The 27,475-nt window shown below is 40.9% G+C and overlaps 2 protein-coding genes across 10 annotated transcripts in view; both read left to right on the top strand.

Moving 5' to 3' along the window:
* The window catches only part of fam184ab (family with sequence similarity 184 member Ab), a 440,896-nt gene extending 439,395 nt beyond the window's left edge, over positions 1-1,501 (top strand). For 3 of the 4 annotated variants that reach the window (XM_060915808.1, XM_060915811.1, XM_060915809.1), the window contains exon 19: positions 993-1,501. In XM_060915808.1, the coding sequence (XP_060771791.1) occupies positions 993-1,074 (82 nt within the window). In that variant the 3' untranslated portion in view covers positions 1,075-1,501. The remainder of the gene's footprint in view (positions 1-992) is intronic. The other variant, XM_060915812.1, reaches the window with a different exon arrangement.
* Positions 1,502-3,373: 1,872 nt separating this feature from the next.
* The window catches only part of mcm9 (minichromosome maintenance 9 homologous recombination repair factor), a 92,178-nt gene continuing 68,076 nt past the window's right edge, over positions 3,374-27,475 (top strand). For 3 of the 6 annotated variants that reach the window (XR_009654286.1, XM_060916419.1, XM_060916424.1), the window contains exons 1-3: positions 3,374-3,463; positions 16,923-16,976; positions 20,994-21,310. Coding sequence is in view for 4 of the 6 variants with exons in the window: in XM_060916419.1 (XP_060772402.1) it covers positions 21,001-21,310 (310 nt within the window). In the remaining 2 variants the exon portion in view is untranslated. Of the gene's footprint in view, positions 3,464-16,922; positions 16,977-17,567; positions 17,586-17,669; positions 17,763-20,993; positions 21,311-27,475 lie in introns of those variants that run through there. The other 3 variants (XM_060916420.1, XM_060916422.1, XM_060916423.1) reach the window with 3 other exon arrangements.

Here is a 27,475-nt window from a genome sequence, read left to right as displayed (position 1 = left end):
TGATGGGCATGTTGTGTAAATCAAATGGCACTCACTCCCAAAAAATCCATTTGAACCCCAGCTTGTAATGCAACAAAACAGGATAAACACCAAGGGGGATGAATACTTTTGCAAGACACTGGAGAGTGCGCGAGCATGAGAGAGAGAGAGAGAGAGAGAGAGAGAGAGAAAACCCTGTTATTTCAGGGTGGCACAGAAAGTCAGAAGGTTAAAATCATCAGTTCATAGGTTTGGGGTTTTATTCACTTTTTTTTATTTGAATTAATGAATTATCTATATTTATTTGAAAATTGCATGAATGAATGAAAACTGCATGGAGGTTGAAACGTTGCACATAAACTACAGTTTGCAGTATAACCACTGCACTCCTCCTATTCTCTCTCTCTCCACCCCCACTCTTTCATTTTCTCACTCTCTCCCCATCTCCCCCTCTCTGTCCCCCCACTCTCTCCCCCCACTCTGTCTGTCTCTCTCTCTCTCTCTCTCTCTCTCTCTCTCCCCCCTTCTCTCTCTTTGTGTCTCCCCCTCTCTGTCTGTCCCCCCACTCTCTCTCCACTCTGTCTGTCTGTCTCTCTCTCTCTCTCTTTGCGTCTCCCTCTCTCTCTCTCACTCTCTCCCCATGTCTCTCTGTCTCCCCCACTCTCTATCCTCTATTTCTCTCTCTCTCTCTTTGTCTCCCCACTCTCTCTCATTCTCTCACTCTCTTCCCCTCTCTCTCCCTCTTCTCTATCTCTCTCTCGTGCACTCTTTCTCCCCTTCTCTGTTTCTCTCTCTCTTCATGTCTCCCCATTCTCTCTCTCCCCCCTCTCCCCCTTTTCTATTTCTCTCTCTCTCTGTCTCTCTCCCCTCTCTCCCCCTTCTCTATTTCTCTCTCTTTGTCTCCCCCACTCTCTCTCTCGCTCCCCCACTCACTCTCTCATTCTCTCTCTGTCTCCCCCTTCTCTATTTCTCTCTTTGTGTCTCCCCCACACTCTCTCTCTCTTTCTCCACAGCCCTCCTGAGACAGAAGACTCACCCCCGACCTCCCCAGATTCTCAAAGACAAGAGTGGTTCGCCCAGTACTTCACCTTCTGACTCTTAACATCTCCGAAGCATGTCAGCCAAGCCAAAAGATGAAAAAAGAAAGAAAGAAAACAAATAAATAAAAAGCTATCTTCATCTTTACATCCTTCTAACTGTTCTGTTTTATTTCTCCACTGTGAATGGGTTTCTTGTTTGTACAGTGATTAATAATAAAAATAATAATAATAAAATTAGGTTTGTTTGACGTTGCATCTCATGGAGTTTCTAAAGAGTAGTGCATATTCTGATGATGATGATGACGATGGTTTGTTAAATGCAGTATAAAGTCCTTGTCCTTCTCCCTGTATCTTATTTTAGATTATTGGCACCGTAATGAGAGTTTGTTTACAGCTGCATAAATCCACTTTTGGTAGAATTAAAACTGTTTGTATGGTTGTCTCAACACAGATACAATGATGTCTCGCCAATTTTAAAAAGAAAAATGCATATTTTATATTTATATTACTCTGTATGTATGCTTACAGAATAAATGATTATTGTGAGATTTAACAGCGTGTCATTTCTCATCAGTTAACCTATTAAAGTGCAAAAGTGATAATAAACAAGACAGAAAGAATGTACAGTTTCATATGAAAATCCTGAGCCCAGATTTCTCCTTTGTGACCTTTTTGTTTGTTTATTTCTGGAATGTTCCATTATTCAGATTCAATGAGTGGCACCCACTGAGCTCCATATAAAGCCTGGAGAGCACATGGCCATCTGGCCGCCATCTTACCACTCACATCATGTGTATTTGGCTTGTGTTCAACCATAGTATCTGATCAAATTTACCCCAAGAGAAGTATCTTCTGACTTTTTTCTTTTCATTACCTATTCTTATTTTCTCGACTTCACCCACATTCCTTATATATATTTATAGCGCTCCCCTTCACTGTTACTGTTTTTTTCTTTTCCAATCCAGTCTCTGATCATTTTTTGAATGGCTCTTTTACTACTATAATTATTTCAACTGAGACTATTTCAGTTTTTCCTCTTATACAGTGTATCCTTCTCTTTCATACAGTTCTTCCTATCTATCTATCTATCTATCTATCTATCTATCTATCTATCTATCTATCTATCCATCCAACACAAAGGCTGGGCAATACTTCCTTTCTATTTAGGACAATTGTTGAAACAGGATTATTTTCTCATGTTATTTGCCATTTTCACTTCATTCTCACAGTCATGTCTTAACAGTATTTATCGATCGCAAGCCGCAGGAATATGTGACAGTGGATACTGTTAAAACATGACTGTGAGAATGAAGTGAAAATGGTAAATAACATGAGAAAATAATCCTGTTTCAACAACTGTCCGAAGTAGAAAGGAAGTATTGTCCAGCCTTTGTGTTGGTATAATAGATATAGATAGAAAGGAAGAACTGTATGAAAGAGAAAGATACACTGTATAAGAGAAAAACTGAAATAATTTCCCTAAAAATAATTATAGTAGCTATAAAACAGCCGTTCAAAAAAATTATCAGAAACTAGACTGGAAAAGGAAAAAAATAACAGTGAAGCGGAGCACTATAAAGATATATAAGGAATGGGGGTAAAGTTGAGAAAATAAGAGGAGGCAATGAAAGGGGAAAAAACAGGAGATACTTTTCTTGGGGCAAGTTTGATCAGATAGGACGGTTTAACAACACACAATCCAAATACAGGCGATGCGAGTGGTAAGATGGCAGCCAGGTGGCTTCACTCTGACGAGCCTATGAGCGCTTCAAATTGTACATAGAGCTCAGTGGTGGCACCTCGAGTTGCTGTTTTGCACGGAAAAAAACGTGCAAAATATATATTTGAAACATTCTATAAAAGCTTTTTGACTAATATGAGATTAAATTTGCTTAGGGTTTCATATTTTTATTCATTTTTGCGATTGTATTATTCTCCTCTGTACGTCTAAAAAAAGAAGAACGCTTTGACGTCAAATCTCAAACAACTCCTGGGTGTAGTGAACGAGTAGCGCACTACGTCAACCGTTATTATTAAGCCTTACGTAGTGCACTTGGGTAGCGAGTTATACGCTATTTGGGATTTGGGATTCAGCCTTGTGCTGAGTTTAATGGTTCCTGGAACGTACCATCATCAATATAAAGCGGGTGGAACCGCTAATTCAAGTTGTGTATGAACTTCGAAAAAAAAAGATAAGATTATGTAACACTATATATTACACACTTTATTAAAACAGTTTTTACCGCCATGTTGCATATTTACTAATTTATTCTTAGTTAAGTGATTTTTTTGTATTTTTGTAGTTCAACTCACCCCTAAATCTGAAGGAAATGAAGACCCGGCGCCAAATCTAAAGCATGTTTATGTGCACAGGTGTGCGGATTAACTTCTATAATTCAGCTACACAGTGTTGAAAGCTGGAGAAGTTGTGAACACATCCACTAGTAGGTTAATATTTTATTATAAAGTTTTCAAATAATAAATAAGAGCCATTTGTTAACGAGAAAGTTATTAAATATCATTTTAGCACGTTAGCTTGCTGGCTAACATGCTAAACAGGGCATTTTCAGGCTTAAAAAAAGTTTTAATGGCCGCCATTTTGTGTTTATGTTATTAGTGAGTAATTATAAGTCGATATCCGGTGCTACACAATATCCTTAACTGACTTCTGTGTGTCTCAGTTTAGATGGTTACTTAAAAACAGACTGATATGTCTGTTAAAATATGTGTAATTAATAACGCAGAGAAATTAAAGCAGCTCTAAGTGTTTAATTTGCTGGGCGATATGACAGAAATATCGTATCACGATTCTTGACACGCGATATTATATATATCACGATATACAGTAGTATGCAGTGTTTAAAGTGCTGATGACACGTTTTTGACATCTTTGGCGATGTTTTATAACATAAAAAGTAATTCCCGATGATCCATATATTAATTCACGAAGGCGCCTATTTTACAAGTTATGATAAAAAACGCGGCTATTTGGGCAAATTTGACGGGGCTGCTGCACCCAGGAGACAAAAGAGGAGGAGGAGCTATATGACGTCAGCGAAAGAACCTTCCTCCTAACTTACCAGTTTGTTGTTGATGCGACAGGTGTTCAGTTTATCATTATTAGTATTTTTATTATACATATATATATATATATATATATGAGTGATTCCACGCTTATGGGTACTGAAATGGGGACATGAACTTATTTTTAAAAATTCACCTAAAACCATTTCTTTTTTTTACCATCAGGTCACAAAACATGTAATCTTTAATGAATGATATGTTAAAAGATAACTTTAATTTTCTGAGATGTAATAAAAACATATTTATATGCCAAAGTCAGAACGTAACAGAAGTGTTGTGGACATATATATTCTCAATTTTAACAATGTAGAATTACTTTTTGAAACATAGGAAGGTGATGTTTTAGCAAATATAATTAATAAACATGTGTAGTAGAATAAACATACACATTCTTTCAATAAGATTAACATGGTATATAGCTAGATTGTAATTAATTTGTAACAGACGCGAGATGGACAATCGTAACAGAAGTAATGTAACAGACATCATTTTGGAACTCATAGGCTTGACTTTGGCATATAAATATGTTTTTATTACATCTCAGAAAATTAAAGTTATCTTTTAACATATCATTCATTAAAGATTACATGTTTTGTGACCTGATGGTAAAAAAAGAAATGGTTTTAGGTGAATAAGTTCATGTCCCCATTTCAGTACCCATAAGCGTGGAATCACTCATATATTAATTATGCCTTCGCATTGTGTTGCCGGCTTTTGCTCCAAAACCCACAAGGATGGGGTAAGTTTATTCAAGTTTCCCAGAGATCCCGAGCTGCATGCGAAGTGGGTGAAGCAAGTCAGGCGCACTCGTGACAAGTGGGAGCCCTCACCAACATCCGTCCTGTGCTCTGAACACTTCGATTTGGATTGTTTTGACACCCTTCCCAGCTTAAAAGAATCTCTTGGGTGTTCAGTTCAGCACAAACATGTGTTACTACCTACAGCAGTGCCTACACAGTGTTGCCAGATTGGGAGGTTTCCCGCCCAGTTGGGCGGTTTCAAGTGCATTTTGGTGGGTTTTGAACATATTTTGGGCTGGAAAACGTCAGCAGTATCTGTTTCCAGATACCGCTGAAGTTTTCCAGCCCAAAATATGTTCAAAACCCACCAAAATGCACTTGAAACCACCCAACTAGGCGGGAAACCTCCCAATCTGGCAACACTGCCAGTATTCTGGAGGGGGTCTACTAGTAGTTATGCCGGATCCAAAGACAGTCCTCCTGTCAGAACATGTGTTGTGAAACGACATAAGATAAAGGTACGTAGAGCTATAGATTCTACATGATAATCATAAATGTAATCATAAAGTCGGCGTGATATCAGTCATGTATTTGCTTGTGAAAGCTTGCGGCTTTCATGTAACTGCCGCCTAGCAACGAGAGGCAAAGGGTAAAGAGGGTAGACTATCATAGATTCTATTCGGAAGAGATCAACACAATTCTAGACTCCCAGAAGAGGAAGAGCTAGCACTAGAGAGTTCACCGGCGTTTTCATGCGCCATTTCCATTGAGTAGAACAGCCAGTGAACCGCAGTGTGTTCTCCCGCTGACGTCACAACATGGCCGCGAGCCACGGACCCAGTTTTCTTGCGCTGTGCAATTAAAAGTTGGATAGGCTCCAGCTTGCCTGCGACCCTGTAGGACAGGATAAAGCGGCTAGAGATAATGAGATGAGATATTCGCGTAACAACAGCTTCTTTTCACGTAATTATAACAGAAATCTAACATGTTTGCCATGTTGTATAGTTTATTTAAGAAATTGCATAGAGTCATGTTCGTGTCATCAGCACTTTAAGTCAAACACTGCGTACAGTACAACTCGTTTAATATGTGCAGAACAAAAAAATACGAAATACAGGTGTGAAAAATAGAAAACATTTTAGTCAAGTCAACTTTATTGTCAAATATGCTATACATGCTCGACATACAGCACAGATGAAATTTCAGTCCTCTCTGACCCATGGTGCAAACACGCAATGCAATAAATTAAAATAGAATAATTGAAAAAACAAACAATATAAACAGTATAAACACTCTAGATAAGAACTAGACGTAGACTAAGCACTCATATATGCATACATGTATATACACACACATGTAAATTGGTGCAAATAAATAAACAGTCAAGGGCACTTGAGGTATAGCAGGTAAACATGAAATAAGCAGTATAAACAAACTAGTAGTTGTTAAGGTGAGGTAGTGCGGAATAGTGCCAATGAGCGAGGTAAAGTGAGATGTGCGGTCCCTGAGTTCAGTGTGTTAATGAATGATGTGTGTGTTTGGGGGGGGTGGGGGACTGTGAGGATGACATATCAGATGCTGAAGGGAGGGCAGGGGGGTGTGCGGGCAGAATCTGTGGCAGGGGGCAGAACAGGGAGGGAGTTGAGCCTCCTGACCGCCTGGTGAAAGAAACTGTTCTTGAGCCTGCTGGTTTTGGCCCGGAGACTCCGCAGTCTCCTCCCCGACGGCAGCAGGCTGAAGAGGCTGTGAGATGGATGGATGGGTGGGTGGGGTCACCTGCAATCCTGATGGCTTTGCGGGTGAGGCGGGAGTTATAAATATCCATTAGAGGAGGGAGAGAGACACCAATGATCCTCTCAGCTGCTCTCATGATGCGCTGCAGAGACTTGCAGCAGGACACGGTGCAGGCGCCGTACCACACGGTGATGCAGCTGGTCAGAATGTTCTCGATGGTGCCTCTGTAGAAAGTGTTTGAAACATAAAATACAAATGTAAAACATAGCAAAATACAAGACTTAGTGACCGCTGGCATCACTGGTGCTTGGCTGTGGGTCGTCTACGTCATCATCAGCTGTTGCAGCGCTCGGGCTGGCGGGAGCATTTGCTCGTTTCATAAACCAGGAGCTGGGGCGGAAACTGTTGTACGCGGCGAGAGGCGCTGCCAGGAGCTGGGGCGGAAACTGTCGTACGGTTAGCTAGCTCAGCTGGGAAACACTTGCCATTCATAACCAGACGGTCGTAAAGTCGATCGGTCATAAGTTGCATAGGTCGTAAGTCGACGACTACCTGTACAGGTTTGCTCATAAAATGGGAGGAGTTCATAAAGGATGTGTTTTTACGTCATTTTCTTCTTTCAGCTGCTCCTGTTAGGGGTCACAGTGGCTCTGCATATTTGATTTGGCATAGGTTTTACAGATACCTTTCCTGACACAACCCTCCCCAGTCTATCTGGGCTTTGGACCGGTACTATGTATGTACAGTCCCACTGGCTGGGTAGTTTATCTAATCTGCATGACTTTGAACTGTGGGAAGAAACTGGAGATCCCGGAGGAAACCAACATGGACACAGGGAGAACATGCAAACTCCACACAGAAAGGCCCCTGTCAGCTGAGAGGTTCGAACCTGGAACCTTCTTACCGTGAGGCGACAGTGCTAATCATTGCACCACCCTGCCGCACAAGGGATGCATTTATAGATGGATTGGTTTACTTTATTGATCCCAAGCTGGGATATTATGCTACAGCAGCAAGTTATCAGACGTGCAAAAAGAAAAACACACTGTACAACATAAAATGGAATTTTTAAAAAATCCCCAAAACAAACCAACAATACAATATAAAAATGTAACAATTTAAAAAAACCTACCGTATGTACAGTGGTGCTTGAAAGTTTGTGAGCCCTTGAGAATTTTCTATATTTCTGCATAAATATGACCTAAAATATCATCAGATTTTCACACAAGTCCTAAAAGTAGATAAAGAGAACCCAGTTAAACAAATGAGACAAAAATATTATACTTGGTCATTTATTTATTGAGGAAAATGATCCAATATTGCATATCTGTGAGTGGCAAAAGTATGTGAACCTTTGCTTTCAGTATCTGGTGTGACCCCCCTTGTGCAGCAATAACTGCAACTAAATGTTTCCGGTAACTGTTGATCAGTCCTGCACACTGGCTTGGAGGAATTTTAGCCCATTCCTCCGTACAGAACAGCTTCAACTCTGGAATGTTGGTGGGTTTCCTCACATGAACTGCTCGCTTCAGGTCCTTCCACAACATTTCCATTGGATTAAGGTCAGGACTTTGACTTGGCCGTTCCAAAACATTAACTTTATTCTTCTTTAACCATTCTTTGGTAGAATGACTTGTGTGCTTAGGGTCGTTGTCTTGCTGCATGACCCACCTTCTCTTAAGGTTCAGTTCATGGACAGATGTCTGACATTTTCCTTTAGAATTCACTGGTATAATTCAGAATTCATTGTTCCATCAGTGATGGCAAGCTGTCCTGGCCCAGATGCAGCAAAACAGGCCCAAACCATGATACTATCACCACCATGTTTCACAGATGGGATAAGGTTCTTATGCTGGAATGCAGTGTTTTCCTTTCTCCAAACATAATGCTTCAAACTGCAGACGAGCAGCAATGTTCTTTTTGGAGAGCAGTGGCTTTCTCCTTGCAACCCTGCCATGCACACCATTGTTGTTCAGTGTTCTCCTGATGGTGGACTCATGAACATTAGCCAATGTGAGAGAGGCCTTCAGTTGCTTAGAAGTTACCCTGGGGTCCTTTGTGACCTTGCCGACTATTACACGCCTTGCTCTTGGAGTGATCTTTGTTGGTCGACCACTCCTGGGGGGGGGACAATGGTCTTGAATTTCCTCCATTTGTACACAATCTGTCTGACTGTGGATTGGTGGAGTCCAAACTCTTTAGAGATGGTTTTGTAACCTTTTCCAGCCCGATGAGCATCAGCAACGCTTTTTCTGAGGTCCTCAGAAATCTCCTTTGTTCGTGCCATGATACACTTCCACAAACATGTGTTGTGAAGATCAGACTTTTGCCACTTTTCCACTACAAACGCGGCTGAGCCGTGCCGAGTTGGGCTGAGTCGAGCTGAGCGGGGCTGTTGGAGTTGCATTTCGACTACAACCGCGCTGAACCGTGCTGGCTGGAAGTGGGTGGACACATTGGGTGGAGTTAGCGAAAGTGGGTGGACGTCACGTGATGTCGTTAAGCAGCGCAAACAGTGACATCAGTGACAGTGGCGGAACAAGTCAGAGCCGGGCCGGGGGCGGGGCAAATGACCGGGCCCTTTATTAAAGCTTATCATAACATCATTTTAGGCTACAAAATGTCCGCAACTGCGGTGTTTACCAATTTCAACACTACCGGGTGCAACTATGTTATTTAGTACATCAAGTCCTTCAAACGAACATGTAACTCAGAAACAAAAAACATTAGGATACTGTACATGGCTCATAATAAAACATCAATAGCCTATACTGCGCACATTATTTGAAGGGCATACGAATGAGCACTCAGAGGTTGCAACGGTGACAGGAAGAGTCAGAAATAAAAGGAGGGCGGTGCAAACCTCACTGAATGCACTGTGTTTACCAATTTCAACACTACCGGGTGCAACTATGTTATTTTGTCCATTAAGTCCTTCAAACGAACATGTAACTCAGAAACAAAAAAACATTAGGCGACATACTGTACATGGCTCATAATAAAACATCAATAGCCTACTGCGCGCATTATTTGAAGGGCATACGACGAGCCTTGCGCTCCGCGAACTCGTCCACGATGCTCTGTATGTCACTGATTCAGTGAGCTTTTAAGCGGTAGTCTCATGACCCGGATAGTAAACAATAAACATGGAGGACATGGTGTCGTTAGTGTTGCTGGTCTTGGTGCTGTGGCTTGTTGTCACCGACAACGCCAACAGATACTGGCAAGAGCGTATAGATGAGGCGAGGCGCATAAGGCTTCAGAAATTCTCGTAATTCGTAATTATTCTTCTTCCGGGTTTGCGGTGTTTACAGATCCCAGCGTGCTCGCGGGGCGTGTGTGGGCATGTGAGGACACTCCTCCTCACCAATCAGTGCACAGGGGAGTGTCTGCTCACGCCCCCAGCCTCACTCGGCACGGCTTGGCTCGCTTCAGCCCCACTCCAAAACGGTGCGAGTTTTAGGGGCTAAGCAGGGCTGAAGCGAGCTGAGTCGTGCTGGTTTTTGGTAGTCGAAACGCGAGCCGTGTCGGGTTGAAGCGAGCTGAAGTGAGCTGAAAAAGGGTAGTGGAAAAGGGCCATTTGATAGATCCCTGTTCTTTAAATAAAACAGGGTGCCCACTCACACCTGATTGGCGTCCCATTGATTGAAAACACCTGACTCTAATTTCACCTTCAAATTAACTGCTAATCCTAGAGGTTCACATACTTTTGCCACTCACAGATATGTAATATTGGATCCTTTTCCTCAATAAATAAATGACCAAGTATAATATTTTTGTCTCATTTGTTTAACTGGGTTCTCTTTATCTACTTTTAGGACTTGTGTGAAAATCTGATTGTTTTTGGTCATATTTATGCAGAAATATAGAAAATTCTAAAGGGTTCACAAACTTTCAAGCACCACTGTAATTGCTTTGTACAGGTGAATATGCATTAATAGTGCTAAAAACAAGAATTGTGATGAATGAAAATAAAAACATTGTAAAAGTGGCAGTATTGGATGGAAGATGAATAAAACATAAAAACAAAATGTTATCAATCATAACATGCCGAAATAAATCTGTACCTGTAATTTAGCAGCCGCTGCCAGTCAGTCAGAGTTTTTGAATACGACTCATACCGGAATCAGACCGCACAATATTTTTGTCTTTAATGATGGTCATCATGTCCGATTAAGCAATCATGGTGACACGTTTTTGTCGTCCCTTGGTTGGGGGACTGGCAACACCACAAATGTGACCCCGACCAATCATCGTTTATGTCCTTGTGAAAATACAAAAAATTCTGAGGTGTCCTGATGCATCCCACGTTCCGGGGCTGGAAATTTGTCGGCCATGATGAAATCGTGTTTCCTCATCCCCGAGTTCAGCAAGTGATCTCAAATCAAAACGGCTACTTTGTTTCACAACATCAACGGGAGCCAGAGTAGTACTACTTTACCTTGAAGAGTTATACTGTCCAGACAAGTGCTTGCTAAATCTATAATACTGTCTACACAGTAGGCTGTTTTGAGGAGGTAAATATGCATCACTCATAGTTAAAGCGATAGGTTGTTGTGAAGAAAAGACAAACATGGAGGCTTCGATGATTCCCCCCTGTTAAGGGATCAGAGTGTCGAGGGTCTTAGGAGTTGGCACACAGATACGGCAGGAGGCAAGAGATGACGTTTTTGCCTTTTATTTTTGCCATCACGGGTAAGATAATGAGCCAGAGACCAATAACCAACTAAACTAAACCAAAATGAAAATGTAGAAAAATATAACTGCACAATATTTACAAATATACAGAAAATAAACAGGCTACGTGGAGCCAAAATAAACATAAAAAAAAGATAAACTAGCCTAAGGCTCAAGAATGCAAAGTTCAAGTCAATGTACTCACACAGCTGAGTGTAGGACAGAGCAATATAAACACAGGTCTTGTCTCTACCTGGCTCTCCCAACAACTGAACACATCACCATTATGAATGATACCTGTATCCTCCCTATAGTTGGCCAATACACTTGCCTGAACCAAAAAACAGGGAGTTTTAGTTAGGCACTCAATAATAATTAATTTAAACATTTTAAAATAGCGCTATAAAGAAATACATATTCTCAGGCCTTGCAAAAAAAAAAAATAATACACAAGTACATATACATATAGATACCCAAATACCAACCATTCAGACATTTTACACGTTTAACTGTCACCGCGAGGACGCGCACACGTAAACGTGCCCAATAATAAAAACGTCCTCAGAACCGTCACGCAACCCTTTGCCACAACAAGGAAGCGCTGCGACACCGGTAAGACATGGAATTTTTAAATGCCAAATGAACATTGGTTGGTGTTTTTAAACACTTAAAAAACACTCGTTTGCACTCATTAAGGCTAGATATTATGACTAGGCACAATAAAGAAACAAAACGTTGTTTCTGAGTTATTTATGTTTGCGTCGATGTGTAGGAATGTAATGTGTTTTAATGCTATGTGCGTGAATGGTTGTTACGCTGAACATGTGTCGACCCATGTTAACTAACAAAACCACCATGCACAGTAAAAGGGTTAAAACTCACGTACTACAGTTTGTAAAGTCCATGAACAATCATAACAGTGCGAGGAAAGTTTGAATGGGGGAAATGACAGTACATGCTTTCAATGGCAGCTGCCATAGCAGACGCCGTGATGGTGCGCTCATAGGTCGCATCATCACACACCCCCCTTCCACATTTTGCAGCTCAAATACAGAGTTTGAAAATGACGTACTTCCAAGCCCTGACTTCCGAAGCAAGTCTGATGATTTAAAACGCCTCGAACCAAGGTCTGATGTTCTTTGTTGAAGCTACAGTATGCGCTGAGGAAGACAGTAGCTGCTTTAAGATGGAGCTGTATCAGGTTTAAAGCAGATACGCAGAACCTTTATTTTTAAATACATTTCTGAGTGGATAGTATCTCCGTCCTTGACTCTTGTATGCTGCATAAATGAGAATGAAGAAATATTTTTGAGAGTTAAAATCGACCACAAAGTTGGCATTCGAGCTGCCCCGCTGAGCCAGCCAGCCCTGAGTGCGTGACGTCACAGCGGTAACCGGTTTTAAGGCCGAGGCCTTTGACAGCTATCGACCAAAGCCAGACTCGGCAGGTGAGAGTGGTTGCAACGGCCTCTTCATTCGGATTTATTGGAGTATTCCTCAGATAGTAGTACATCTGACTGTGATGGTCCTGAAATTGGAGTGTGTGTACATGCTATTGCTATACACGTAGAACCGTATCAGTTCGAACCATCGGAAAGTGAATCCGATTGTAACACGCCGGCCACGGAGGCCCCCACCTTACAAAATAAAGTCAGAGAACAAAGCCGTCTAGAGAATTGGATGGAATTGAACGGATGGTCTCATGTGACTCTCATTAAAACCGGATAGGTGTTATAACTTCTGCAACATACATGTACGTGCATCAGTGGCGGCTGGTAGTCTTTCAAACAGGGGAGGCTGGTCGGTTACGATATTTCCAGATTTTAAAAGAAAAAACACATCAATTTTGCCCATACTCTTGCCTCTGATCTGGCTGATTGTTGGCAGGGTCACAAACTGTGAAATAACAGGTTCTTTTGGCCCATTAGCCTACTGTCCAATATACATGATGGTGGTGTTGGGTGGGGTATATTTTAACATTTTATAGTTTAAAATTGTGGCATGTTGTTTAAAAATTGACCTCGGCTGTGTTTTTGTTTAAAAATGTTTTCCAAATTGTAGCGGTGTTTAATTCATATCCCGAAAAACATATATTCCAATATAATATACTCAGCATAAACATTTTAAATAGATTCTATATTTTTGGTCCATCCATGACATATTACTAAAGTAGCCTATTTACTGTTGTTGATGTGGGTCACTTGCTGTTAGCCAATTCACTTTCTCGTACCAGGAGAGCTGAAAGGAACGAGTATTATTCCCTACCTTTTTCACCAAGTCAGTTTGAGACGTTGGTCTACCCTGCTCTTTAATTTTAATTTTTTCCTCGAAAGGAAGACTGGCAAATGGCTTCGCCAAAATTAAATCAGCAATGCTCAGCATCCGTGCGCAGCTTTCTTGCTAGCTGACTAGCCCCCTCAAGTTCAAGTTCAGTCACTCAAATAAACGAAATTTCTGGAACTAAGATAGCAAACTTGACAACACTATATTTACACTTTATTTACAATGAAAATATATACAAACTAAAAAAGCTGGTAGAAACCGTATGTAATGAATGAAATCGAAATGTAAGCCGATCTCTTACAATACACCACAGCACTTGCGAATCCGCATGGGACTGAACTGATGTTGCCAGATATTGCTGACGTTATCCAGCCCAAAATATGTTCAAAACCCGCCAAAATGCACTTAAAACCGCCCAATTGGGCAGGAAACCGCCCAATCTGGCAACACTGTGCTGCCTGTCTATAGTTGAAACGAGCTGTCAATCAAAGAAAATATCCGGCCGCTTTCACCAATCACCAGTCTCCTCGCGGAAACTGCCATGTCCCTCCCATGTGAGGCTTGGAGTCCGTGGGCGGGCGTTTTCGCAGTATTTGTCCAATAACCGTCTTGCATTTTGAGATTGAAAAGCGCATAGCTCCCAAATGCCATTGAAGTCCACTGAGGCTGGGAGTCCGTGAGACTCCGTGGGCGGGCGTTTTCGCAGTATTTGTCCAATAATTGTCTTGCATTTTGAGATTGACAAGCACATAGCTCGCAATCCACTGAGGCTGGGCTGCATCGGCTGTCACAAGGGGGAAAAACTCACGCGCACATTAGGCGAACTGGGGAAAGTTATAACGGAATGATTTCACACTGTAGTGGGTTGAGCACATATATTTCTATGATTCTGGATCTGAAATAGCAATGTTATAAGGTCGGCTATAACATAAGCCTAGCGCAATTCATCCTACACGATGTTCCTCATTTTTAGAGGAGGCTGAGCCTCCCTCGTTGTCTTAGAGCAATCGCCCGTGACGTGCATGCATTTTCACTGATAAAACGTAAAAGGCTAATTAAATAATCAGATGAACTGAGACAATCACGTTCTGAAGCAAATTAAATAATCTTATACCGGTAACTTAAACACACAATACAAGTTACATGTATTAATCTAAATGCAGTTAAACGACGAGTGCTGCTGCTGTTATGTAACCAAACGAGAGTCGCATCTTACCCGTCTGTGTTCTCGCTTCTTGAAGGCTGAGCTTGTGGCCGATTTGTTTTGAAACAATCTGACTTTCAGTTCTTTGTTCATTCGCTTCTTCCATGTAAGGGTGAGATATTGCTGCTGAGGCAAGCATATCCAGCGGAGAAATCTGACGGCTGGTCCACCCGTTCTCCATTTTCTCCATACTGAGTACTCCGGGAGAACTGGTCCAACTGAACTTACTTTCCTTTTCTTGTAGTTTTCTTTTCCTTTAATTGTTGGTACTGCACCATCTTTCAATACGGGCTTATAGCCAACGCTCCTCAACAGATCAGAGGTCTCGTACAAGTTATCAGTAAAATGTGCAGAGCAGAGGAGAGACCACTTCGTGGCCCAATGTGCCACGAACAACTCGCAAAATGCGTCCAAATCTTTGCAGTCTGAACTAGGGCTTTGACCTTGGCCCAAAAATCATATTTGAAGTTCGTTTGGAAATTAATCTAGACATTCGAATAGTATTCGAACTTTTTTATTAATTATATTATTCTTAAATGCCTCACTAACACCTCGGCATCAAAATTAAATGATATTCAGTCCACCAGGGGGCAGTGTTCAGTCAATGTCAATAAGATTACGTGCAGGAAATATGAAATATTCAGGCGTGTTTTTACAACCACTACTAATGAAACGTGCAGTGTCGTAGTAATTGGCATTATACCGGCTGACACTTAACGTTACATAATCCACAAACTTCGTCGTTTGTCCGTTGCCTTTTTTGTGTGAAACGCTGTTCCTTCGGTTTCCTGGTTGCTTGTACTGATGAAAGCCTCTAAACTGTAGCCTCACTGACAATCAAAGGGGAACGTTTACAAAATGAGCAGGTACTGCTAGGCCTACACCTAATCTGTGAGTTTATAACACTGCCGTTCCGAGCCCATTCGTGTTGGCTTTTGAGAATGTTTGTTTTGAATGAGACCGGTGTCAGCTGTCATGTCACTGCTTCCTGCTCGCGTCTCTGATTCACAATTCAAACAAACACGGACACGATATGTTATAAGATCACAGATTAGTTTTACGTGCTCACTTCGTTAACTTATGAACTTCATGGTACGTAAATTCCACCATGTGTAGGCTAAATTAATTTAGGCCTATAGGCTACTTGCACAAGTAAGCTAATAGTTTTTTTTTTATTTTTTATTTTAGCAACTATCCCAAGTTGACAAAAATAACAGCGCATGAAAGCATTACTGCGCAGTGTCGCATAGTCTGCGTTAGTAATAAAAAGGGGCTACGTTAGCAGCCCCCTCTCACCTTCTAGCACTCCCGCGTGCAATGTCTTCAAGTGGGCCCTCAAGTTTGAAGTTGTTGATTGATAGGCCAATTTGTTTCCACATATTTTACAGGTAACCTTTTTTTTTATCGCATTCTCCATCTTTTTTTTCGAATCCAAAATAGCACCACACATCACTTTTTAAATTCTCCGGAGTGCAAATCTCCAACGTGCTAGCATCTGACTCCATTGTTCAATGCGTGCCAGCTTGACGCTAACGTCTACAGGTGCCCAGATAAGACAAAAGACAATGACCTTCGCGATTCACATAAATTCCACAGACGTTAAAAAAAAAAAAAAAAACCTGCGACCTGAACTGAAAACGTTTACAACCACATTCACAAAAATAAAAGAATTATGCCTAATGATACCATATACAGGTTCGAATATTTAGAGCTGCCTAATATTCGTTCGAACATCTCTTTTTTTTTCACAACATTCGAATTGTATTCGAATATCGAAGTTCGAAGTCAAAGCCCTAGTCTGAACATTCTTGGGCCATGAATGCAACACAAATCCACCTTCTGTCGTGTTGCTGCACCTGCCAGCAACGCATCTACATGCCATGGCAGTAAATTAGCTCAAAAGTTGCAGTCAGCTCTGTGTTTTAGTATAGCGGAAATGGCGATGAGACCGATAGCCTTCCCGCTGTGACGTCACAGATGTCAAGGTCATTCACTCAGACCGCTACCTATATGAATCACTTTAATCATAAAAATTACTATATTAGCTTTATTGTTAATGCTTAAAACTGTTCCTATGTCATTCTTGAGGTCTCAAGGCATTTATAAACGAAAAATGAGGCCATGGTTTTGCGTATATGCTTTAAGATCTGTGACTTTTTACTTTCTGTCACTTTCTGATAGATAAGAAGTGTTTCAGAAACCAGGTATGCATTGAACAACTCGGCGCAGTTTGAGGTGAGTGTGAGAGTTGCATAGAGTTGATGTAATACATATAAAGTGTAATGCACAAAGTGTCAAGGGAAAATGGACATTTTGGGCAAAATGAATGACTTTTTCCATTTTTGACTTCAAAAATATCTTGCAGGAAATTGTGTACGTTTCAGGGTTATTTGGGTAAACACAGTCTCCTGATAAACTCAGTTTAAATCTAAACCCAGTTTTGTCCAAATTAACTGCAGGGTTCTAACTAGGCCTTTTCAGCGTATCGGGCCGATACACAATGTTTCCTTATCACTACGCCCACAATATTGCCAACATGCCTATAAAAGTTGCTGTTACACGAGTAAAAGTCGGCATATCAGACACTCACTGGCCGTGCTGTGAAAACTCTGCATGCAGACGCTCATCTAAGTTTCCAAATCTGTCGTTGCTTAACTCTTGAACATTTTCTATCGTGAATACTCTCATTAAAAAGCTTATCTCTGCTTTCCAAAGAAATTCATCACGTTAAGATCTGTTGAGTACTTTGGGAGTAACGCCAAGCTGAAGTCGGTACAACAGGGTACACACACTGCTCGCAGGACGTCGGGAAACTGCCGGTGCTTTTTAAGTCACGGGAAAGCGGTCAGGCTCGCTCTCTGTCTCTCTTCTGATCGGTTTCTGACTGTATTACTTGTGAATATCAACCAGATTACTTTTTTTCCATAGGGATGTTTTCTAGCTCTCACTGTTTCTGATGAAGTATTCAGCAAAATTTTCCGTCAGCTACTTTTGACGTTATGATTCGCAGGAGACTTTGAGGTGAGTTTTCATAGCTTTACCTACAAACCTGATTCCAAAAAAGTTGGGACAAAGTACAAATTGTAAATAAAAACGGAATGCAATGATGTGGAAGTTTCAAAATTCCATATTTTATTCAGAATAGAACATAGATGACATATCAAATGTTTAAACTGAGAAAATGTATCATTTAAAGAGAAAAATTAGGTGATTTTAAATTTCATGACAACAACACATCTCAAAAAAGTTGGGACAAGGCCATGTTTCCCACTGTGAGAGATCCCCTTTTCTCTTTACAACAGTCTGTAAACGTCTGGGGACTGAGGAGACAAGTTGCTCAAGTTTAGGGATAGGAATGTTAACCCATTCTTGTCTAATGTAGGATTCTAGTTGCTCAACTGTCTTCTGTCTTTTTTGTCGTATCTTCCGTTTTATGATGCGCCAAATGTTTTCTATGGGTGAAAGATCTGGACTGCAGGCTGGCCAGTTCAGTACCCGGACCCTTCTTCTACACAGCCATGATGCTGTAATTGATGCAGTATGTGGTTTGGCATTGTCATGTTGGAAAATGCAAGGTCTTCCCTGAAAGAGACGTCATCTGGATGGGAGCATATGTTGCTCTAGAACCCGGATATACCTTTCAGCATTGATGGTGTCTTTCCAGATGTGTAAGCTGCCCATGTCACACGCACTAATGCAACCCCATACCATCGGAGATGCAGGCTTCTGAACTGAGCGCTGATAACAACTTGGGTCGTCCTTCTCCTCTTTAGTCCGAATGACACGGCGTCCCTGATTTCCATAAAGAACTTCAAATTTTGATTCGTCTGACCACAGAACAGTTTTCCACTTTGCCACAGTCCATTTTAAATGAGCCTTGGCCCAGAGAAGACGTCTGCGCTTCTGGATCATGTTTAGATACGGCTTCTTCTTTGAACTATAGAGTTTTAGCTGGCAACGACGGATGGCACGGTGAATTGTGTTCACAGATAATGTTCTCTGGAAATATTCCTGAGCCCATTTTGTGATTTCCAATACAGAAGCATGCCTGTATGTGATGCAGTGTCGTCTAAGGGCCCGAAGATCACGGGCACCCAGTATGTTTTTCCGGCCTTGACCCTTGCGCACAGAGATTCTTCCAGATTCTCTGAATCTTTTGATGATATTATGCACTGTAGATGATGATATGTTCAAACTCTTTGCAATTTTACACTGTCGAACTCCTTTCTGATATTGCTCCACTATTTGTCGGCGCAGAATTAGGGGGATTGGTGATCCTCTTCCCATCTTTACTTCTGAGAGCCGCTGCCACTCCAAGATGCTCTTTTTATACCCAGTCATGTTAATGACTTATTGCCAATTGACCTAATGAGTTGCAATTTGGTCCTCCAGCTGTTCCTTTTTTGTACCTTTAACTTTTCCAGCCTCTTATTGCCCCTGTCCCAACTTTTTTGAGATGTGTTGCTGTCATGAAATTTCAAATGAGCCAATATTTGGCATGAAATTTCAAAATGTCTCACTTTCGACATTTGATATGTTGTCTATGTTCTATTGTGAGTACAATATCAGTTTTTGAGATTTGTAAATTATTGCATTCTGTTTTTATTTACAATTTGTACTTTGTCCCAACTTTTTTGGAATCGGGGTTGTACATCCATTTCTGTATTTCAGGCCTGTAACACAGTCCAAAAAAGTTGGCATGGGGCACTTTAGGGCTAGTAATGAGGTAAAACAATTAAATAATGATGTGATTTGAACAGGGGTGGACAGTAATGAAGTACATTTACTTGAGTACACTTTTTGAGTATCTGTACTTGAGTATTTTTTTTTTTGGAAACCTATGACTTTAACTTCACTACATTTGAAAGACAAATATCGTGCTTTTCACTCCACTACATTTCTATCAAGGTCCTCGTTACTATGAAGCGGCTTTGAAAGTGGATGTTTTTTTTCTTTTCTAAAACGTGATTGTTTTTTTCGCAGGTGACACTGAGACAGCCTGTCAGTAAATCACTCGGGTCACGTCACGTCCATAGACTATAAAATCAAGTTCAATGATTTCTCAGCAGCATTATTTAACACGATCAGTTGATGACAGAATGGAAGGAGGCGGTTCTTCTGGAGAATGCCCAGAAGAGTCATGGCCATACCCAGAACCCATGTTTCAGTTTTCTGAAAGGAATAAAGCTTTATTTCGTTTTAAATGTTTGCTTTGTTTGCCTAAAACGAACCACATCACAGCCTACAAAAACTCGTCCAACCTGCGGAAGCATATTGAGGCATGTAAACATTTTATTCCAAGAGAAAGTTTGTAATGAGGTTGTCTGTGCTTTTAGAGCTAGCGATAACGTAGTCTGGTTAGTCAAATGACTTTCTACGGATTTGCCTGCCAAGTTGCTACAGCCTTGTCCACGGCTAACGTTAACATTAACTTGGGCACTGTTAGTTAGCATGTAAAAACGGAGTTACACTAACATGAATAACATTAACTTATCTGAAGTCCTTTCAGAAATGTTTTGGCAAATGAACAGAATTCAAGTAACCTTAGCTACCCAATATGATTTCAAGTTTGAAAAGAGTTTGCTAGCATGTCAGGTGGAGCTTCACTGACTGACTAGCTAGCTTAAGGTTAAACCACCATGATGGCACGGCATGCGTTCATTTTGTAAATCCAGTTGGTTGCTTCAGAGGCATTAGGTTTTGTAAGCATTGTGGCAATAATACAACAATGCGTTGACAGAAAATGTACTTTTAATACTTAAGTATTATTAAAAGCAAGTACTTTTAACTTAAGTAAAAATTTGACTGGACAACCTTCACTTGTATCGGAGTAACATTTGACCAGCGAGATCTGTACTTTGACTTAAGTAATGAAGTTGGGTACTTTGTCCACCTCTGGATTTGAAACCGGTGATTGTCGGCATGATTTGGTACAAAATTAGTATCCAGGAAAGGCCTAGTCTTTGGAGAGCGGAGATGAGTCGAGGACCTCCAAAATTGAAATGTGTTTATTTTGAAAAAGAAAAAATCACGAGGTAAAACATCAAATAATATGCTGTTGTATTGTTCTGAGTGCAATACAGGTCAGAGATTATTTACAAACCATTGTTTTCAGTTTTAATTTCAATATACCGTCCCAACTTTCTTTCTGATTTGGGGTTGTATTTAAAAATTAATAAAGGAAGGTCAGTCAGGGATCAGACTACAGGAATATTTAATGGGTTGAAGACTGAAGCGTCGGTTCTTGTCCAGGGTGAAGATGTGGCTGAACTCGGAGCAGGCGGCTCTCACAGGCCTGATGTTTGAAACCTATGTGATGGAGCATCACAGGAATGACATCCTGCAGATCCTACAGGAACCCGATGAAGATGCTCATTACTCGCTCGTAGTTAATGCTATGACCTTATTTGAAGCCAACATGGAGGTGGGCGAGTATTTCAACGCCTTCCCCAGCCAGGTGCTGCCCATATTCGACGAGGCTCTTCACGCCGCCGCGCTCGCCGTCTCCCGGTCCGAGCCGCTGCAGAGCTCCTTCAGGCTGAAACACAACCTGCACGTCCGCATCTCAGGTACGACAACGGTGTACAATTGTACGCCAAAGTAAGTTTCGATCATGTAGCTATAGATCTGAGGTGTGTGGGGAAAGAGACGGAATGTTTTAGTATTTATCTGCAATAGTTAGATTTTAAAGGGAACCTTGAATTCAAGTGAGTAATAACCGGAATCCAACTTTTGCAGACTTAAACAGGGTTTTTTTGGATAGTTTTGAGCTCACCAAGTCTCTCAGGCCAACATACCGACAGTAATGATCAAATGTGGCTGCTTCGTAGGAGCTGGATTGCCTGAAAAATTGAAATTAAAGCAGCAGTAAGCAATCTGTCTCCAAACACTTCTGCTAAACTGCATTTACATCCTGTTACACATCACTAAAATGGATACTCTGAATGAAAAAATAAGTCACAGTGATGCTCTGGTGATCTGTAATCACTAAATCATTTTACACTTGTATGGCAAACCCTTAAAAAAAAAGCAATGCGCTGGCTAGATGTAATTAATAAGGCTGCAATTAATAATGTTTTGATAGTCGAATAATCTATTGATTATTGAAGCAAACCAACTATTTGGATTATGAATTGCATGCTTATATGATGGCACTTATTTTGAGGTGGTTTTTGTCATGTGCTAACTGAAAAATTTTAAATTAAAGCAGCGGTAAGCAATTTGTCTCCGAACACTTATGCGAAATTGCATTTGCATCCTGATACACATCACTAAAATAGATACTCCAAGTGAAAAAAAAATAAGTCACGGTGACGCTCATGTGCTGGCTTGATGTAATTAATAGGGCTGCAACTAACGACTGTTTTGATAGTCGAATAATCTGTTGATTATTGAAATGAGTAATCGACTATTTGGATTATGAATTGCACGATTATGCAATGGCTCTTATTTAGCAATCAGCTTTTAAATTTAGCCTGAGGTTGTTTTAGGCCTGTGCTAACTAACAGTACAGACAGTAAAGTTGAATACTTCACTCAAAAATATGTCCCTTAAATGAACTTTCTCGCTGCTACAAAAGAGAAATAAATAAATAAGTCCAATATCCGTTTATCCTGTCAATTTAAAATCTCAGGTAAGTAAAGTAGCAGCAATGAAATCTCACAAAACAACAGAAGATTTCCTTTAATAAAAAAAAAAGCCAATCCACCTACATTTAAAAGTACCGTATTTTCCACACTATAAGGCGCATCGGATTATAAGGCGCACCTTAAATGAATGGCCTATTTTAAAACTATTTTCATATATAGAGCGCACTGCATTATAAGGCGCATAGAATAGAACCTACAGTAGTGGCTGGGGTTGCGTTATGCATCCACTAGATGGAGCTGCGCTAAAGGGAATGTCAACAAAACAGTCAGATAAGTTAGCAGTCAAACTTTATTAATATAATACAGACCAGCGTTCTGACAACTCCGTTCACTCCCAAAATGAATAAACAGTTTTATTGTTTTCCCCGAGGTAACGTCAGTGACGTAGTATATTCGCGAAACAGATTATCTCTTAACAACAGCATGGTATAACAAGTAGTGCAACTTTTTTTTATCACGTAGTGGAGGGGAACTTTTCCTCGATTCAGTAAACATGTAAAAGAAACCGATACCGTTACGGTAAATCAAACGTTAGTGCAATCACAATATAGTAACTCTCGAAATAGTGCAAAGCAATAACAATAAATCAATAACTCAACGTTGTTGAAACGTTAACGTTCATATTCACAATATGACCAACCTTGTTCAGTTGTGAACACACAAAAGAAACATGTAAAGCTCACTTTATCATTTCACTTTATCAGTTCATTCCTCATCCACGAATCCCTCGAATTCTTCTTCTTCAGTGTCCGAATTCTATTCCCATGTTCTACTGCAGGGGTGTCAAACCTGATCCATAAAGGGCCTTGTGGCTGCAGGTTTTCATTCCAGCCATGCAGCAGCACACCTGACTTGGCTCATTCAATCAACTGAACTGTCTTCACACAGTCAAATACTTGCAGCCACACCCACCCTTGATTAAAGGGTGGGTGTGTCAGTTGATTGAATAAGCCAAATCAGGGTGCTGCTGCATGGCTGGAATGAAAACCTGCAGCCACACGGCCCTTTATGGATCAGGTTTGACACCCCTGTTCTACTGCGTGACTGATAGCCTTGAGTTTGAACTCTGCGTCGTAAGCGTCTCTCTTCAAAGGAGCCATTTTGGGGTCTTTAAACACACACAAAGTCAGTCTGTGTATATATATATATATCCTCAAATAAAATCTCTGACACACACAAATGGTGTGGGACCGTTACCGCGTTCCTACCGTTGTTACTACGGTGACGCCCCCTGACTACGGTAGCCGTGATTAACCAATATTGATCCATATATAAGGCGCATCAGATTATAAGGCGCACTGTCGGCTTTTGAGAAAATTGAGGGCTTTTAGGTGCGCCTTATAGTGCGGAAAAAACGGTAATAAACGAGAGGATGAGGACGGAAAAGTGCATTCTGTTGTCTCCACTAGAGGGCCAACGTTTATTTAGAAGGCATTTCAGTGTGTATTCGATCTGCGTTCTAAATAAATGGAGATGTGAATTATTAAGGCTGTCACTTTTTTCAGTTGCATTGATTTTTCGCCGAGTTTTTGTCTTGACGACTGGAGAGTTGAACCACTCTGTAAATCTTCTCCAGCAACCCAAAGACTTGCAGTAGAGTTAAGATCAGGTCTCTCTGGTGGTTAATTCATATGTGAAAACGATTCTTCATGGTCCCTGAAACACACGTTCACAATCTGAGCCCTAATTTTATTCCCGTGACATCAGGGAAGAAAAAAATCCATTGATGCGATGATAACCTGGTCATTCAGGTTGCCAGCTGCCTTCATTTTATTGCCCCATAACGTTGCTGAGTCTCGACCTGACCAACTGAATCAATCCCAGATCATAACGCTGCCTCCAGAGACGTGTACAGTGGACACTATGCATGATGGGTGCGTCGCTTCATGAGCTTCCCTTCTTACCCTGACACGCCCATCACTCAGGAATAGGGTCAGTCTGGACTCATCAGAGCACATGACCTTTTCCCATTGCGCCAGAGTCCAGTCTTTAAGCTCCCGAGCAAACTGAAGCCTTTTCTTCTGATTTGTTAGTGAAACCAGTGGTTTTCTTATGGACACACAGCTGTTTAGTCCCAGTCCTGAATTCTCTTTGTATTGTTTGTGTGTGTGTAAAAGGGTTGAGTATCATTTGAGCGAATTTTATATACCCTGATTCTGGTTATTGGTCCTGGTTCTTATCGATTTCCCCATTTCGATTCCAAAATGGTTACAAAAAAGGTCAAATGTTTAGCATTTTTGTGAGACCCTGAAGAGCCGCGATTGAAGTCTCTCTCGCACCTTATTGAACATCAACTACCACACCAATAATAAAGGCTCTGAAATTAGAATTTAAATTCTAATTGATTTAATTTTCAAATAATTTCGAATTCAATTTTAATTCTAATTCAATTCATGGATTTCAATTAGAATTTCAATTCTAAATGATTATTTTCAAATTCAGTTTCAACTAATTTCAATTCTAATTCAGTTCATGGATTTTCAATTAAATTTCAGTTCTAATTGATTTCAGATTATTTCAGTTCACTTTCAAAGAATTTCAGTTCTAATTCAGTTCAGGGATTTCAATTCTAATTTAATAATAATAAGTTAAATTTATATAGCGCCTTTCAAAAAACCCAAGGACGCTTTACAATTATAGACAAGGAAAGAAAAAATAATTAAGTCCACCAAGTAGGGGTCAGGATGTAATTCCCATGGTGTAGCAGCCACAGTCCCACCAAAAGGCGCACGAAAACAAGTCCCACATCTCCAGCACCGCCGCCGTGACGCCGTCAGCAACATCGCTCGAACACCACGCCATGGATCCACAAAGCGAGCAGAGAAGCTCCGCCACGCAGAGCGCTGGTGTGTCCCAAACCGCCTGCACAGCCGCTGCGACACCACCGAGCAACATCGCTCGGAACATCACGCCAAGCGTTAAAGCGCAGAGCGCTGGACAACCACGATGTAAAATGAGAAACGAGCTCGCTGCAGTCCATAGCTGGGAGCACAGGCATCACCCACAGCGAACCAAGACCTGGAGGGAACCAACGCCCAAAACTAGGTCCGGAGCTACACCACAACCGGTGGAACAAAACATTCAAATAAACATCAAACTACACAAACACACAGGAAAAAAAAACAGAAAAAGAAATAAAATTTAAAAAAGCTCTTTTAAATGAAAAATTTATTTCATTTTCAGATAATTTCACATTCAAATTTCAATTCCTTTTTCAAATTCACTTTCAAAGAATTTCAATTCTAAATCAATTCATGTATTTCAATTAGGATTTCGAGGATGTTTTGTAGAAAAATAAATAACTATAACAAATTATACCAGGGGCGGCACGGTGGTGTAGTGGTTAACGCTGTTGCCTCACAGCAGGAAGGTCCGGGTTTGAGCCCAGTGGCCGGCGAGGGCCTTTCTGTGTGGAGTTTGCATGTTCTCCCCATGTCCGCGTGGGTTTCCTCCGGGTGCTCCGGTTTCCCCCACAGTCCAAAGACATGCAGGTTAGGTTAACTGGTGACTCTAAATTGACCGTAGGTGTGAATGTGAGTGTGAATGGTTGTCTGTGTCTATGTGTCAGCCCTGTGATGACCTGGCGACTTGTCCAGGGTGTACCCCGCCTTTCGCCCGTAGTCAGCTGGGATAGGCTCCAGCTTGCCTGCGACCCTGTAGAACAGGATAAAGCGGCTAGAGATAATGAGATGAGAAATTATACCAGTGTATGCACTGTTAGATAATAACATCAATTATATTGATTATAAAGAAGTTTCTTTTTAAATGATCACACTCTTTTTGTATCATGTTATTGGATTCTAGGTGCTTTAATAAAAAACAGGATTAGCTAATTGGGATGTAAACATTTCTCCTGTTTCTGGTTGTAAGCTACTCGTCCGATAGATCGACTTTAAGCACAGAGAGCTTGAGGTGAGAGTCGGAGAAGGGAGTTCAAGAAGTTCTTTGCTTGATTGAATCCCGAATGACTTGCTATTTGAACATCTAGTGCACTAGATAGGGTCGAGAAAGCACTATTTCACTGCCTACTTGCTTTGGTGCACTTGGGGAATAGGAAGCCAATAAATAAAATAAAGTAACCAAAATACTTGAGTGTTCAAACTGTTCAGGTCTGCGGAAGAAATGACAAACGCGTCAAAAGCTTTGCAGCTGGAACGCTTCTCTTGACATTTCTCAGATTTCTGCAGCCTGAATCCATGTTGCCACTGGCAAACTAGGGCATGAAAAGCATCAAGCTCAGAATTAACATAACCGAATCCTCGCTTTGATTATCAGCTGCCTGAAAGGAATTATATTTTATCCCTTTTCATTCGCTCTGTTTGATCTGCGGCTTCTCACAGTAAAGAGACAGAGACGCCGGGTTTCCCTGCAGGCGTTTGGGTAAAAAGTAAAACCCCAGCGTGATACAGTGACGAGACGAGCATGAGGAGGAACTGCGCACCGCAGGAGCTTTATCGATCAGATGCTTTCATCTCCGAGCTGATGGCGCACATGAGTCTCTCAGTATTGTCTGTGAGCGAATTATTATAGCTTTTGGCTCATGATTTTTTTTTTTTTAAGAGCGATTTTTATTACAACAACATACCCGCTGTGCAGTGTATTTACTGTGTGAAGTTAACTTTAATTGCGTTGTGCAGGAACACAAGTCTGTTTCTGGGTGATAAAGTTTTCAGCGTGAACTTGAATTTTAAGTAAGGAATCAAAAACAGTTGGTGGTGTTGGAGGAAATTAATCAACTTCAGGGTTGTGATGCTAACAACATTTCGTCTCTGGGTACATCGGCACTGTGAAGTTGATTATTTTCCTGTTACAGTGTGATGTGAAGTGTTTTATTCTTTTTCTTATATAGTTATACAACAGCAGTCTTCCAATTCTTTTTTTTTTTTTCTTCATGAACAAGTAATACTTTTTGTCCATTTATAGCTGCATTTAATGTTGCGGAGCTTCTCAGAATCTGTTGTCAGGCACGACATAACCGTTATAAATGACCGATCCTGACTTTTCTCATCAGAGAAAATGCAGCTTGTTGCACCAAGATGCCACAAAACTGCCCTCTGGAGACAGAGGTATTAGTTCCTGTTATCG

Source organism: Neoarius graeffei, chromosome 3 (genome assembly GCF_027579695.1).
Source record: "Neoarius graeffei isolate fNeoGra1 chromosome 3, fNeoGra1.pri, whole genome shotgun sequence".
In the NCBI taxonomy this organism is placed as follows: Eukaryota; Metazoa; Chordata; class Actinopteri; order Siluriformes; family Ariidae; genus Neoarius; species Neoarius graeffei.
This window is presented reverse-complemented; position numbering and strand designations above follow the sequence as displayed.